This window comes from Bos grunniens, chromosome 23 (genome assembly GCF_055505025.1).
Source record: "Bos grunniens cultivar Pamir isolate PY7600 chromosome 23, Bosgru_T2T1.0, whole genome shotgun sequence".
NCBI classification, from domain to species: Eukaryota; Metazoa; Chordata; class Mammalia; order Artiodactyla; family Bovidae; genus Bos; species Bos grunniens.
This window is the reverse complement of record NC_141187.1, coordinates 31434558-31450460: the sequence shown is the minus strand read 5'-3', so window position 1 is coordinate 31450460 and position 15903 is coordinate 31434558. Positions and strand designations below refer to the sequence as shown.

At 35.9% G+C, this 15903-nt stretch overlaps 1 protein-coding gene and 1 pseudogene across 2 annotated transcripts in view; both read left to right on the top strand.

Annotated features, from left to right (window-relative positions):
* The window catches only part of LOC147347261 (olfactory receptor 2J3-like), a 148439-nt pseudogene that overhangs the window by 113884 nt on the left and 18652 nt on the right, over nucleotides 1-15903 (top strand). The window lies entirely within an intron of this gene.
* On the top strand, nucleotides 3452-13998 carry LOC147347262 (olfactory receptor 2J3-like). The gene has a single exon (XM_086369710.1). It carries the CDS (start codon nucleotides 9081-9083, stop codon nucleotides 10107-10109), a length of 1029 nt encoding a protein of 342 aa, XP_086225836.1. The 5' UTR covers nucleotides 3452-9080; the 3' UTR covers nucleotides 10110-13998.

The following is a 15903-nucleotide window of genomic DNA, read 5'->3' as shown; positions in this document are numbered from 1 at the left end:
TGTATAGAAATTCGGCAAGTTTACCAAATTCACTGATGAGCTTTAGTAGTTTTCTGCTAAACATCTTTTTCTTTTCTTGTAGCATCTTTAGGATTTTCTGTATAAAGTATCATGTCATCTGCAGTGACAGTTTTATTTCTTCCTTTTTAATTTAGATTCCTTTTACTTCTTTTTCCTCTCTTAGGGCTGTGCTAGGACTCCCAAAACTGTGTTGAATAAAATTGGTAAGAGTGGGCATCCTTGTCTTGTTCCTGATCATAGAGGGAATGCATTTAGCTTTTCACCATTAAGTATGATGTTAGCTGTGGACTTGCTATATATGCCCTTTATAATGTTGAGGTATGTGTCCTCTATGCCCTCTTTCTAAACAGTTTTTTAAAAATCATAAATGGATGTTGAATTTTATCAAAAGTTCTTTCTGGATCTATTGAGATGATCATATGGTTTTCATTCTTTTTTGTTCATATGTATAACATTGATTTGTGGGTATTGAAAAATCCTTCAATTCGGTTCAGTTGCTCAGTCGTGTCTGACTGTTTGCGATCCCATGAATCGCAGCATGCCAGGCCTCCCTGTCCATCACCATCTCCTGGAGTTCACTCAAACTCACGTCCATTGAGTCAGTGATGCCATCCAGCCATCTCATCCTCTGTCGTCCCCTTCTCCTCCTGCCCCCAATCCCTCCCAGCATCAGAGTCTTTTCCAGTGAGTCAACTCTTCACATGAGGTGGCCAAAGTACTTGAGTTTCAGCTTTAGCACCATTCCTTCCAAAGAACACCCAGGGCTGATCTCCTTTAGAATGGACTGGTTGGAGCTCCTTGCAGTCCAAGGGAGTCTAAAGAATCTTCTCCAACACCACAGTTCAAAAGCATCAATTCTTTGGCACTCAGCTTTCTTCATAGTCCAACTCTCATATCCATACATGACCGCTGGAAAAACCATAGCCTTGACTAGATGGACCTTACATCCCTATAATAAATTCCACATGATCATAGTGTATGACCCTCTCAATATATTGTTGAATTTGATATGCTTATATATACTTTTTTATTTGCTTGTATTTTGTTGAGGATTTTTGCATCCATGTTCATCTGTGATATTGTCCTGTAACTTACTTTTTTTGGGGGGGTCATATCTTTGTCTAGTTTTGATATTACGGTGATGGTAGCCTCATAGAATAAGTCTGGAAGTGTTCCTTCCTCTTCAGTTTTTTGGGAATAGTTTCAGAAGGATAAACATTAATTCTTCTCTAAATGTTTGGTAGAATTAACTCATGAAGCCATTTGGCCCTGGTTTTTTGTTTGTTTGAGTTTTAAAATTATTGATTCCATTTTATTACTGGTACTTGATCTATTCATATTTATTATTTCTTCCTGGTTCAGTCTTGGAAGATTGTATGTTCCAAAGATTTGTCCATTTCTTCTAGGTTGTCTAATTGTTGGCAAATACTGTTCATAACATTCTCTTATGAATTGTTTGTATCTCTGTGGTATTCGGAGAAGGCAATGACACCCTATTCCAGTACTCTTGCCTGGAAAATCCCATGGAAGGAGGAGCCTGGTAGGCTAAGAGTCAGACACAACTGAGCGACTTCACTTTCACTTTTCACTTTCATGCGTTGGAGAAGGAAATGGCAACCCACTCCAGTGTTCTTGCTTGGAGAATCCCAGGACGGGAGAGCCTGGTGGGCTACCGTCTATGGAGTTGCACAGAGTCAGACACGACTGAAGCGACTTAGCAGCAGCAGCAGCAGTAGCTGCTGTGGTATTGGTTATTTTGATTATTGGGGTCCTTTCCATTTTTTACTTGATGAGCCCAGTTAAAAGTTTATCAATTTTTTTTATATTTTAGAAGAACCAGCTCTTGGTTTTATTGATCTTTTCCATTTTTGTCTCTATTTTATTTCTGCTCTGATCTTTGTTACTTCCTTCCTTGTTAACTTCTTTTCCTGCTATTTTAATTCATTAATTAATTTTAAATTTTTAATTGGGGGATAATTTCTTTACAATATTGTGTTAGTTTCTTCTGTACAACAATGTGAATCAGCTATAAGTATACATATATCCCCTCCCTCCTAAACCTACTTTCCGTGCCCCCATTCCACCCCTCTAGGTCATCACCTTGTTAACTTTCGACTTAGTTTGTTCTTTTCTGTTTCTTTGATGTGCAATGTTAAGTTGTTTATGTCAATCTTTTATTTTTCTTAATATTGCTGTTTATCTTCCTTAGACTACTTTTGCTGCCATGTATAATTTTTGGTAGCTATATTCCAACTTTTGCTTGTTTCAAGCTATTTTTTTGCTTTGTTGATTTATTCTTGACCTATTGGTTGTTCAGGAGTGTGTTGTTAATTTCTATGTACCTAAAAGACTTCCAGCTTTCCTCTTATTATTGATTTCTAGAGTCATGCTGTTGTGGTCAGAAAAGTTACTTGGTGTGATTTCAATCTTCTTAAATTTGCTGACTTGTTTGTGACCTATAATATGATCTATCCTGGAGAATGTTCATGTGTGCTTGAGAAGAATTGTGTGTTCTGTTGCCCTTGGATGAAATGTCCTGTATTTCCTCTGTTTGGTTCTTTTGGTCTAATGTATGGTTTATGCCCTGGTTTGTTTTTTGTTGTTGTTGATTCTTTCTGGATGATCTATCTCACTAAAACTAGGGTAGGGAAGTCCCCTACTAATATTGTAAGTTTTTCCCTTCAAGTCTGTTAATGTTTGCTTGATAGATTGAGGTGCTTCAATTTTTGTGTAAATATATTTATGATTATTATATTTTGATTGATTAACCTCTTCATCATTATATACTGACTGTCTTTGTCTCTTGTTACCATTTTGGCTAATAAAAGTATAGATACCTTGCCTGTTTTTGATTTTCACTTATTTTCACATGCTGTTTTTTTCACATGTTCACTTGAGTCTATGTGTGTTCTTAAAGTCAAAATGAGTCTCTTGTAGGCAGCATATATTTAGGTCCTGCTTTTCTTCCCTCATCCAGCCACTCTATGGCCATTGATTGGAGAATTTAATCTATTTACATTTGAAGTAACTACTAATAGGCAATAACTTACTAATGCCATCTTATTAATCATTTCCTGGCTATTTTGTAGTTCCAATTTTTTCCGTTTCTTCCTCTCCTGGTGCCTTACTTGAATTTGTGATTTTCTGCAGTGATATGTCTGATTCCCTTCTCTTTGTCTATTGGAATATACTATAAATTTTTGCCTTGTAATTCCTACACAGCTTATATAAATCATCTATAAAGCTTTCCATTTTACTCTGATAGAAACTTAGCTTTGATTGCATAGAAAAAAATTGCCCTTTTACTCCCCTCTTTATATTTTTATGTTGCAAATTACCTCTCTTATATTGTGTATTTGTTACATAGTTATTGTAGCTATAGTTATTATTAATGCTCTTGTTTTTTAGCCTTTATACTATAGTTAAATGGTTAACACCCCAATGTATTATAGTATTCTATATTTTCATATATATTTATCTTTACCAGTGTGTTGCATATTTCCATGTTTTCATGTTACTAATTAGTGTTCTTTTATTTCAGCTTTAAGAACTCCTTTTAGCATTTCTTATAAGGCAGACCTAGTGGTGATGAATTTCTATGGATTTTGTTTCTCTGGGAGTCTTTATTTCTTCTTAATTTTTGAAGGCTAACTTCACCAGATACAGTGTTTGTGACTGGCAGGTTTTTTTCTTCCAGCACTTTGAATGTGTCATTTCACCTTCTCCTGGCTTGTGGCCATTTTGCTGAGAAATTTGCTTATAGCCTAATGGGGGTTTCATCATATGTTATAATCATTTTTTACTCTTTCTGTTTAAAGATTCTCTCTTGGTCTGATTTTTGACAGTTTTACTGTGATATGTCTTAGAAAAGGTAGTTTTGGATTGAAATTTTAGGGTAACTTGTAGCCTCAAGAACTTGGATGTCCAGATTTCTCCCCAGGTTTAGGAATTTCTCAGCCATTATTATTTTTTTTAGATTAAATTTTTTTTTTAATTTTTAAAAATTTATTTATTTTTAATTGAAGGATATTTGCTTTATGATACTGTGTTGGTTTCCACCATACAGAAACCAACCAAAATTCCTTCCTGCAAAGGAGATTTTAATGGGCAGTCAAGAAAAGTTGTTAATGGAAGATTTTTGAAGTAATGAACAAGATTGACAGAGATCATCTAAATGTTCAGAATAAAAGGCTTGAGTGGTATCTGGATTATTTTCTGAACTTTCGGATGTAAAGTTGAAATTGAACTTAAAAGATAATTGGAAGGGTGTAAATGGTGTGGATATGTTCTCAAAGAGCACCATATTAGTAAGAAAAATTAGAGTTTTAATGTATTTCTTTCTTTTTTTTTTTTTTTGTCTCTTGGCTCCCAAACCTTGCCTGCTCCTAATCAAGTGTCTTGTAAATGTGGGCCTTAGCCCCATTGGGAATTGTGGGGAAAAATTAGGTGACTCAGTATACCCCATTCCTTTTATTGCCCATACAACTCAAAGCAACTTTTAATGTAGGTTGGTGAAAAATTTATTATCATTTTAGTGTGAGTATAATCATCATGCTGAAGCCTTTTCTGTGAAGTTTTTTTCTGTGAAGATTAACACCAAAGACCTATATATAGAAAACTATAAAACACTGATAAAAGAAATCAAAGATGACACAAGTAGATGGAGAAATATACCATATTCATGGGTCAGAAGAATCAATATAGTGAAAATGAATATACTACCCAAACCAATCTATAGATTCAATGCAATCCCTATCAAGATACCAATGGTATTTTTCAGAGATCTAGAATAAATAATTTTACAATTTGTATGGAAATACAAAAAAACCTCAAATAGCCAAAGCAATCTTGAGAAAGAAGACTGGAACTGGAGGAATCAACCTGCCTGACTTCAAGCTCCACTACAAAGCTACAGCCATCAAGACATTATGGTACTGGCACAAAAACAGAAATATAGATCAATGGAACAAAATAGAAAGCCCAGAGATAAATCCACACACCTATGGACACCTTATCTTTGACAAAGGAGGCAAGAATATACAATGGAGAAAAGACAGTCTCTTTAACAAGTGGTGCTGGGTGACCACGGCAGCTGGGAAAACTGGTCAACCACTTGTAAAAGAATGACACTAGAACACTTTCTAACACCATACACAAAAATAAACTCAAAATGGATTAAAGATCTAAATGTAAGACCAGAAACCATAAAACTCCTAGAGGAAAGTGTAGGTGAAACACTCTCTGACATAAATCACAGCAGGATCCTCTATGACCCATTTCCCAGAGTAATGGAAATAAAAGCAAAAATAAACAAATGGGACCTAATTAAACTTAAAAGCTTTTGCACAACGAAGGAAACTATAAGCAAGGTGAAAAGACAGCCTTCAGAATGGGAGAAAATAATAGCAAATGAAGCAAGTGACAAAGAATTAATCTCAAAAATATACAAGCAGCTCCTGCAGCTCAATTCCAGAAAAATACATGACCTAATCAAAAAATGGGCCAAAGAACTAAACAGAAATTTCTCCAAAGATGGCTAACAAACACATGAAACAATGCTGAGCATCACTCATTATTAGAGAAACGCAAATCAAAACCACTATGAGGTACCATTTCATGCCAGTCAGAATGGCTGCGATCCAAAAGTCTACAAGCAATAAATGCTGGAGAGGGTGTGGAGAAAAGGGAACCCTCTTACGCTATTGGTGGGAATGCAAACCAGTATAGCCCCTATGGAGAACAGTGTGGGGATTCCTTAAAAATCTCGAAATAGAACTCCCATACAACCCAGCAATCCCATTGCTCTGCACACACACCAAGGAAACCAGAATTGAAAGAGACACGTGTACCCCAGTGTTCATCACAGCAGTGTTTACAATAGCTAGGACATGGAAGCAACCTAGATGTCCATTGGCAGACGAATGGATAAGAAAGCTGTGGTACATATACACAATGGAATATTACTCAACCATTAAAAAGGATACGTTTGAATCAGTTCTAATGAAGTGGATAAAACTGGAGCCTATTATACAGAGTGAAGTAAATCAGAAAGAAAAACACCAATACAGTTTACTAACATATATATTTGGAATTTAGAAAGATAGATGGTAATGATGACCCTATATATGAGACAGCAAAAGAGACACAGATGTAAAGAGCAGTCTATTGGACTCTGTGGGAGAAGGCGAGGGTGGGATGATTTGAGAGAATAGCATTGAAACATGTATATTATCATTTGTGAAACAGATCGCCAGCCCAGGTTTGATGCATGACACAGGGTGCTCAGGGCTGGTGCACTGGAATGACCCTGAGGGATGGAATGGGGAGGGAGGCAGGAGGGGGTTTCAGGATGGGGAACACATGTACACCCATGGCTGATTCATGTCAATGTATGGCAAAAACCACTACAGTATTGTAAAGTATTTAGCCTCCAATTTAAATAAATAAATTTTTAAAAAAAAGATTAACACCAGTCTAACCAGGCAATCACCTTGAAGGACATTAATTGCAACTTTGGGATTTATTTTCCCAATGGCCCCAGTCAAAGAAGGAAAATCATATTATTCTCTTTGTTTCTGTAAAAGTCCTGTTTGCTCTGGGACAAGGGGTGCATCCCCTGATACCTTATTATGCCCTGAAGAGTTCCCATGTTCTGCTAAAAGGAAAATTTTGGACAAACTCGTCTCATTTGTAACAATGATAATCAGTTATTTTCAGATTGCTTTCTACAGTTAGATTATATACATTAGTGCAGGTGGGATAGGAGGGCCATTAGGTTAATGTTTCAGGTCACATGATATCCAGAGAGCCTCTCATCAGTTTATATACGATTAGGGCATAGAAAGAAAGAGAACAGCAGGGAAGGTGAGCAAACACAGGAAGGTCACTACTGAAAGAAGTTGATGGAGTGCTAAACCAGGTTTAATATAAAGGAATGAATATGACAAGAATTAAAAAATGTTTATTAGTAACAATGAGGGTGAGAAGAAAGTGCCAAGCCATCCACTTTCCCCATAATATTTGACTTAAGGGAAATATTTTATTCTATGGTTTATAAAGATATCTTTGATAGGGTCTTTATTTCCCTTTTATCTGTTAAGAAGGAAATCAAACCATAAAGCTTTGAAATTTAATTTCCTGAATTCTGTAGTTTTTCATCCCTAATCTCTTATCCCTTTTTACTTTTTTTCCCTTTTTCCTTTGAGAAGAATGCTTAAAGAAAGGTAATAGAAAAAATACCACAGAACTCCCAATTTCTTTTAATTAATGTAATGTGAAATTCAGGCAGCTTTATAAGGCAGAAAAATTATGTCTGCATCAAAAAAGGTACCCACAGTATTTGAATTCAAATATCTTGTGATGTATTAACTCCAATTCTAAGGAAATTTAAAAAATCCCTTAGAATTTTCCCATCATATCTCAAAAGGTTAATAGTTATTTTCATTGTCAATAATATTAAGTGGTGCATTACTGTCTTTATGCCTGCCTAAATCAATCTTAGCCAAATTCAATGTTCCTAGCTCTCCAGCTTGTAACTCAACTAATTAGACATCTCTTATAGCTTTTTAAAGATTCAAGATTACAATATTAGAGCAAATAAACATTCCTCAAAAGACTGCAGGTGAATCTGTTTTGGTTGAATTTGTCTTTTGCCATATTCTATCAGAGAATGTGAGAGAAGCAGAAGTAGCAAGGCAAAGCTATTTGGGAATATTTAGATGATGGGATACTGTGCCTTGCATCAATAACTATATAACGAAAGAGTGTTATTTTTTTTCTGTGACAAATAGATAATGCATATGAGAAAATAAGCAACTGAAAATCAAACTATTAGTACACATTCAAATTTCTTAACTTTATTTTTTACAAAAGAATCACGAGAAGATGTCCTTGTCACTGGATTTTATGTAATGTTCACATATCTTTGTCTATTAAAAGTTAGTGAATTTTATCTTTGGAATTTCCCATTCCAAATTGTGGAAAACCTAGACATATTATGTAATTGTAGGTTGTGACTCAGAATTTAATGTCTTACCTATTGTTCTAAAGCATATGCAGTTTTGTGGGCACAATCTTTAAACCCTGTTGTTCATGTTTCATAGACACTCAAAATACACACTTTGTATTCCAAATACCACAATCAGAGTTCCTCTCTGCTTTCCTGCTCCAACCACCCTCCTTTTCTTGCTCCTTCTTAACAGTTTCCTTCATCTTTTTTTTTTTTTAATCTTCCAAAACAAGTTGTATTCTCATTTATGTTTGGGAGTATTTTATCACCAAATTCCCCAATCTACTTCATTTTTCAATTAATCCAGATTATTAGCTGTTTTTTTTTTTTTGTTGTTGTTGTTGTTGTTTGTTGTTTCCATAAAGGCCACTTAGATAAGTAGCTTTTACACCTCAGCATTTCATTTCTTCTTTACCTTCTGGGTTTCCTTGTGTGGACATTGCTCTGTGGAGCACTTCTGTGGTTTTAGCACTTCTACGATGATCGTGTGTTGATACCTGTGCAGTGAATTTCAGCTTAACTCATTATTATGAATATTGATCAGTTGGTGTGTGCTCATGCATGCATGTGTCTTTGTTTATATTTACATTTGCATGTTATTTGTGTCTGGAAATAAGCTGATAGCATAAATAAACAAGTATGAATGTTTTATTTTGTCTATAAACATATCAATTGAAGTTTACTTTTTTCATCCAATGTTAACACTTTAAAGTTACTGCTGAATTGTTTTTATCTCATGATAAATTCTCACCTTTGTGCAAGATTGTTAAGACTGCAGATATTTCTTTCTATGTAACCACAAAATCAGAAATAACCTGAAAATGAGGAAAAGGGGGTAGAGGTTATTTTTTTCCCTAAGAAAAGAGAGTTTTTAAAATGAAAATTTTCTTAGCTATGAAAAGTCTTTAATCTTCATTTATCCAAATGCTAACATACATAAAAAATAACTGATTCAGATGAGAAGCTATTGATAGTATCTACAGCAGGACAAATGTCTGAATGAAACATAAAAACAAAACTATAAAAATCCTATTGTTATAATGGCAGTATAATGTATTTTCTCCCTCAATCAGTTTGCAAGGGTTTGACAATGAGGGGGCGGACTTTCAGTTTATATGATTCTTCAGGTATTGAAAGAATAAGAAAGATGAAGGAAAAAAATGCAAGTTCTGGTTACTTTGTTCTGCTGGGTTTTTCTAACTGGCCTCATCTTGAGTTAGTTCTCTTTGTGGTTGTCTTGATGTTCTACCTGATGACACTGATAGGTAACCTGTTCATCATTTTCTTGTCATATCTGGATTCCCATCTCCACACTCCTATGTACTTCTTCCTCTCAAACCTCTCTTTTCTGGATCTCTGCTACACCACGAGTTCCATCCCCCAGTTGCTGTTCAACCTCCAGGGGCCAGAGAAAACCATCTCTTATGCTGGTTGCATGATTCAACTTTATTTTGTCCTTGCACTGGGAACTGCTGAATGTGTGCTGTTGGTGGTGATGTCCTATGACCGTTATGCAGCTGTGTGTAGACCCCTGCATTACACTGTCCTCATGCACCCTCGTTTCTGCCATCTGTTGGCTGTGGCTTCTTGGGTAAGTGGCTTTACCACCTCAGCACTTCATTCCTCATTTACCTTCTGGGTACCCCTGTGTGGACATCGCCAAGTGGACCATTTCTTCTGTGAAGTTCCAGCATTGCTTCGACTGTCATGTGTTGATACTCATGCTAATGAGCTGACCCTTATGGTCATGAGCTTCATTTTTGTGATCATACCACTTATTCTCATTCTCAGCTCCTATGGTGCCATTGCTCAGACTGTGCTGAGGATGCAGTCAACAACTGGACTTCAGAAAGTCTTTGGGATGTGTGGAGCTCATCTTATGGTTGTATCCCTCTTTTTCATTCCAATCATGTGCATATATCTACAGCCACCATCAGGAAATTCTCAAGATCAGGGCAAGTTCATTGCCCTCTTTTATACTGTTGTCACACCTAGCCTCAACCTTCTAATCTACACTCTCAGAAACAAAGATGTAAAAGGGGCAGTTAAAAGATTAATGGGCTGGGGTAGGGAGATGTGAGAGATCACCTGTCCAGCAACTTTTGTTCAGAGAGTCTTATCTATCTCAGAGGTTTCCTCTGCTCCTTTGAGATGTGATGGCATTTTTGGTCTACAACCCACCAAGCATAGAAGAAAAGTTCTGCCCCAAAATTTGTTGTTCTTTTTATTTGTTCATTCTGAAATATTTTCTAAAGATAACCTTTTTGATTTGTACAACTTTAATCTTTAATTATTCTATATTTAGTGTTCCCAGAAATTAAGGGCCTGGTTTTAAAATTAATATACTAATTTATGGAGCAAACTTTAGTATCTACAGAAAGAGAGAGTCAATATAGCAAAGATTAGGCTAAGAGAGTTTTTGGTCATTGACAGTCATTACGTTTACATAAGTGGTAAAAATTCTTTGGCTGAAATACACTTTATTCAAGATACTAAATTTTTTGAGCGTTTTGTCTTATGGACCTATATATACACTTGTTGCATTGAAAGATATAAAGAATTACCTGTTCAAATGATTCATTCATTCATCAATTCCTTTATTCATTGACTGTCTCCAGGGTATATGTATTCCCCTCTCTTCATTCTCTTTATCTTTCACTAGACATGATCATGACTATAGGGTACAGACTCATGTCTTTGAATCCACCTCTCAACCAAGGCTTATTGGGTAATAGAATTTTTCCTAAATAATTGGGGCCACATGATGGATCATTTCACATATCACACAAACTTTGCAAAGTGTGAAAATGTTTACTCTTCCTGCCTCCATGGAAAACTTACCATTTGGCATTCCACATGTAGCATTCCAGTCTTTTCAACATATAAATGGTTCTCCTTTTTAAGGCTTATTGAAGTATAATTTACATATAATAAAATTCATCCATTTAAAATGTACAGTTCAATGAGTTTTGACAAATATATAATTGTATAAATATCACCACAATCAAGAGAAAGTACATTTCCATCGCTCTCCAAGGAATGCTGTCCTTTTGCTGTCAGTTCTTTTACCCGTGCCTGAAGCAACCATTGATTTTGTCATAATAGTTTTGCTTCTTTCATTTTTTTTAAAGAATTTCATATAAATGTAATAATACAGTGTATAATCTTTGAGTTTGGCTTCTTTCACTTAGCATGATGGTTTTGAAATTTAGACATGCATCAATGGCTCCCCCCTTTTACTTGCTGATTAGAATTCCATTGTATGAATATGGCACAATATATCCATTTATCTGATAATGAGTTTTTGAAAGTATTTACTTTTTTGGTTATTATGAATAAAGCTCTTATAAAGATTGGTATACAAGTGTTTGTGTGGGTAAGTGTTTTCTCTAAATTTAGGTAAACACCTAACAGTGGGATTGATGGATCATAAACTAAGTATATGTTTGCCTTTATTAGAAATTTTCAAAATGTTTTCAAAGTAGGTATACCATTTTCATTCCAGAAAACAGTGTATGAGAGTTACAATTACCCCACATTTTCTATAACATCTGGTATTGTGAGTCTTTATACTTTTAGCCTTTCCAGTCAGTTTACAGTTATATCTCACTGTGGTTCTAATTTGCATTTACTTAAAGGCTATGATGTTGACCATCTTTTCATGTACCTCCTATATCTTATTTTGTCATGTTTATGTTAAAATATTCTACCCGTTTTTATTGGGTCATTTATCTTTTTATTACTGAGTTCTAAATATTACTTATACATTCTTAACTCAAGTCCTATGTCAGATAAATGTTTTGTAAGATGTTCTTCCAGTCTGTGGTGTGCTTTTTATTTTCTAATACTGTCTTCCAAAGAGCAAGTTTTAACCTTTAATGAAATACATGTTTCTACAAAAAAGCATGACAGCATTTTCATTGTGATTGCATTGAATTTATGGACCAATTTGGGAGGAACTGACATCTTGGCAATGTTGAATCTTCTGATTCAGGAACACCGTGTATATCTCCATTTATTTACATCTTTTAAATTTCTCTCAGAAGCATTTGAAGTTTTTATTATATTGATCTTGTGTATGTTTGGTAAAATTTATCCATAACTATTTAATGTTTTGAATGCAATTGTAATGGCATAGAAATACAATTGAGTTTTCATATATTGACCTTGTATCCTGTGACTGTGCTAACTGCACATTTTATTTCTGGAAGACTTTTAATAATTTTTAGAAAATAAATGCAAAGTATTTATATTTCAAAAGGGATTGTGGACAATCTATTTACCATTCATTTAAGACCAGCACTTTGGTCTAAAGGCTGCCAAAAGTTCACTTAAGTCTATCTAGGAAGTTATTATTATTATTTTTTCTCTTGTTATGGCTATCTTTAAATTATCCCCAGTGGAAGACTGTCAGATTGCCAACTAAAAATAACCTAAAATCTTGCTCAGTGACATATTTCAGTAATCAAGGAATGCAATAAATTGACTTCAGACTGTACTACAAAGCTACAGTCATCAAGACAGTATGGTACTAGCACAAAGACAGAAATATAGATCAATGGAACAAAACAGAAAGTCCAGAGATAAATTGATGCTTTAGAACTGTGGTGTTGGAGAGGACTCTTGAGAGTCCCTTGGACTGCAAGGAGATCCAATCAATCCATCCTAAAGGAAATCAGTCCTGGGTGTTCATTGAAAGGACTGATGTTGAAGCTGAAACTCCAATACTTCGGACACGTGATACGAAGAACTGATGCTGGGAAAGATTGAAGGCAGGAGGAGAAGAGGATGACAGAGGATGAAATGGTTGGATGGCATCACCGATGCAATGGACATAAGTTGAGAAAGGTCTGGGAGTTGGTGATGGACAGGGAAACCTGGAGTGCTGCAGTCTATGTGGTTGCAAAGAGGTGAACGTGACTGAGCGACTGAACTGAACTGATGGACACCTTATCTTTGACAAAGAAGGCAAAAGTATACAATGGAGAAAAGACAGTCTTTTTAACAAGTGGTGCTGAGAAAACTGTCAACCACATGTAAAAGAATGAAACTAGAACACTTTCTAACACTATATACAAAATAAACTCAAAATGGATTACATATCTAAATGTAAGACCAGAAACTATAAAACTCTTAGAGGAAAACATAGGCAGATACTCTCTGTCATAAATCACATCAAGATCCTCAATGACCCACTTCCCAGAGTAATGGAAATAAAAACAAATATAAACAAATGGGGCCTAATTAAAGCTAAAAGCTTTTGCACAATGAAGGAAAGTATAAGCAAAGTGAAAAGACTGGCTTCAGAATGGGAGAAAATAATAGCAAATGAAACAACTGACAAAGAATTAATCTCCTAAATATACAAGCAGCTTGTGCTGCTCAATACCAGAAAAATGAACAACCCAATCAAAAAGTGGGCAGAAGAATTAAACAGACATTTCTCCAAAGAAGACATACAGATGGCTAAAAATAAATGAAAAGATGCTCAACATCACTCATTATTAGAGAAATGCAAATTGAAACCACAACGAGGTATCATCTCATTCCAGTCAGAATGACTGTCATCAAAATGTCTACAAACAATAAATGCTGAAGAGGGTGTGGAGAAAAGAGAACCCTCTTACTCTGTTGGTGGGAATGCAAACTTGTACAACCACTATGGAGAACAGTGTGGAGATTCCTTAACAAACTGGAAACAGAACTTCCATATGACACAGCAATCCCACTTCTGGGCATACACCCCGAGGAAACCAGAATTGAAAGAGACACATGTACCCCAATGTTCACTGCAGCACTGTTTACAATAGCTAGGACATGGAAACAACCTAAATGTCCATCGGCAGATGAACAGATAAGGAATTTGTGGTACATATACACATGGAATAGTACTCAGCTATAAAAGGAACACATTTGAGTCAGTTCTAATGAGGTGGATGGAACTGGAGCCTATTATACAGAATGAAAAAGTCAGAAAGAGAAACACAGATAGTGTATATTAATGCACACATACCCACTCCAGTATCCCTGCCTGGAAAACTCCATGGACAGAGGAACCTGGCAGGCTACAGTCCATGGGGTCACAAAGAATCAGACATGATTGAGCAACTAACATGGAATTTAGGAAGATGGTAAAATAGATGCAGAGCAGTAAAATAGACACAGATGTAAAGAACAGACTTTTGGACTCTCTGGGAGAAGGCGAGGGTGGGATGATTTGAGAGAATAGCATTGAAACATGTATATTATCATATGTAAAATAGATGACCAGTGCAAGTTTGGTGCATGAGGCACCCAAAGTTGGTGCTCTGGGACAACCCAGAGGGATGGGGTGGGGAGAGAGACAGGAAGTGGGGTTCAGGATGGGGGGATATATGTGTACCCATGACTGATTCATGTTGATGTATAGCAAAACCCATCACAGTATTGTAAAGTAATTATCCTCCAATAAAAATAAATAAATTAATTTAAAAAATTGAGTTTCTGTTGTGGCAATTTAAACATAATCCAGCCTCAGTATTGATAGTGTTGGGAAGTTACATCCCTCATTTGAATGCTCTGTCTGAGTCTGAGAGTCAGTACCTTCAGTTTACTTTTCTTTCTACAGTATCTTTTTGACTTAGTTTCAATGTTTCAGTGATTTCATTTCTGAAAAGTCCTGTTTTTAGTGCAGGGAGTAAAGCTTTCACCAAGTCTGAAAATGTAGAGAATTTCATTTTAACCTATAGCTTGCAGAACATGCTACCAGTTAGTGTTCATTCCTATAAGCACTGGAGGCTGACTCTGACAAATTTTCTTCAAAGATTGTTGGAAGAATGATGGATGCCAGGATAACCCAGGCTCTCAGAGTCCAATTACTAGGGTAGTGCCAGGGAGTCCAGAGCAAAAGTGAATGAACAGCCTCAAGTTCACAGGAACAACTCAGGGCCTGTCGTCTTCCTTCTTTATCCTTCTGCTCAAGAGTCAAAGCACTGGAGAAAGTCAGCCTGATCAAGCCTCAGTCCTGTGTCCAGCTCTAGACTAGGGACCAGGGCTCTCTGTTTGACACACACTCACCAAGATTGAACAGGAGGGAGGGAGTTCGTAGATGAGAAGGAAGGTGCAGCTGGAGGGGTACTGAACAGAAGGAAAGACCCTCCCAAGTCATGGTCTCAATGCTGCATGAGGATGGAACTGTGCTTTACTTATTTTTGCTGGACACACAGTAGGCCTTCAGTAAATGTTTGTTCATTTGAATGTTGTTTAATCACTAAGTCGTGTCTGACTCTTTGTGATCCCATGGACTGTAGCCCACCAGGCTCCTCTATCCATGAGATTTCCCAGGCAAGAATGCTTCAATAAATTTTTAAGAATTTTATAGGTACAAGTTCATGTCATTCACAAATAAAGACTGTTATTTCTACCTGTCCAACTGCTGTTCCTTTTATATCGCTATCTTACTTTGTTGCACTGTCTGTGATTTCTAGATTAATTTTGACTGTAAGAACTGAGAGCCAGAATCCTTGCCTTATTCTCAATTTTCAGGGGAAGTAGTCAGTCTTTTATCAATAGATATGTTTAGCTTTTTTTTTTTTCTGTATCATCTATTAGGATTAGAAAGTTTCATTCTCGTCTTGGTTTGCTGTGATTGTCATGAAAGGGTGTGAAATTTTGTCCAGCATTTTTTCTGCATTTCTTCATTTTCTTCTTTATTCAATTAACATGGAGAATTTCACTGGTTAATTTTCATGAGTTAAACTAACTTTGCCTCTTGGCAGTGGACTCTTGATCATAATGTGTTATCCTTTTAAAATCAATCTGGATTTCAGTTGCTAATTTTTTTTGTCTAATTACTGGGTTAATTACTAGGTAAGAATTTTTGGGTCTGTAATCAT

Excerpts from the sequence above, each read along its gene's own strand:
- LOC147347262 (XM_086369710.1), top strand. The coding sequence starts at position 9,081 with ATGTATTTTCTCCCTCAATCAGTTTGCAAGGGTTTGACAATGAGGGGG.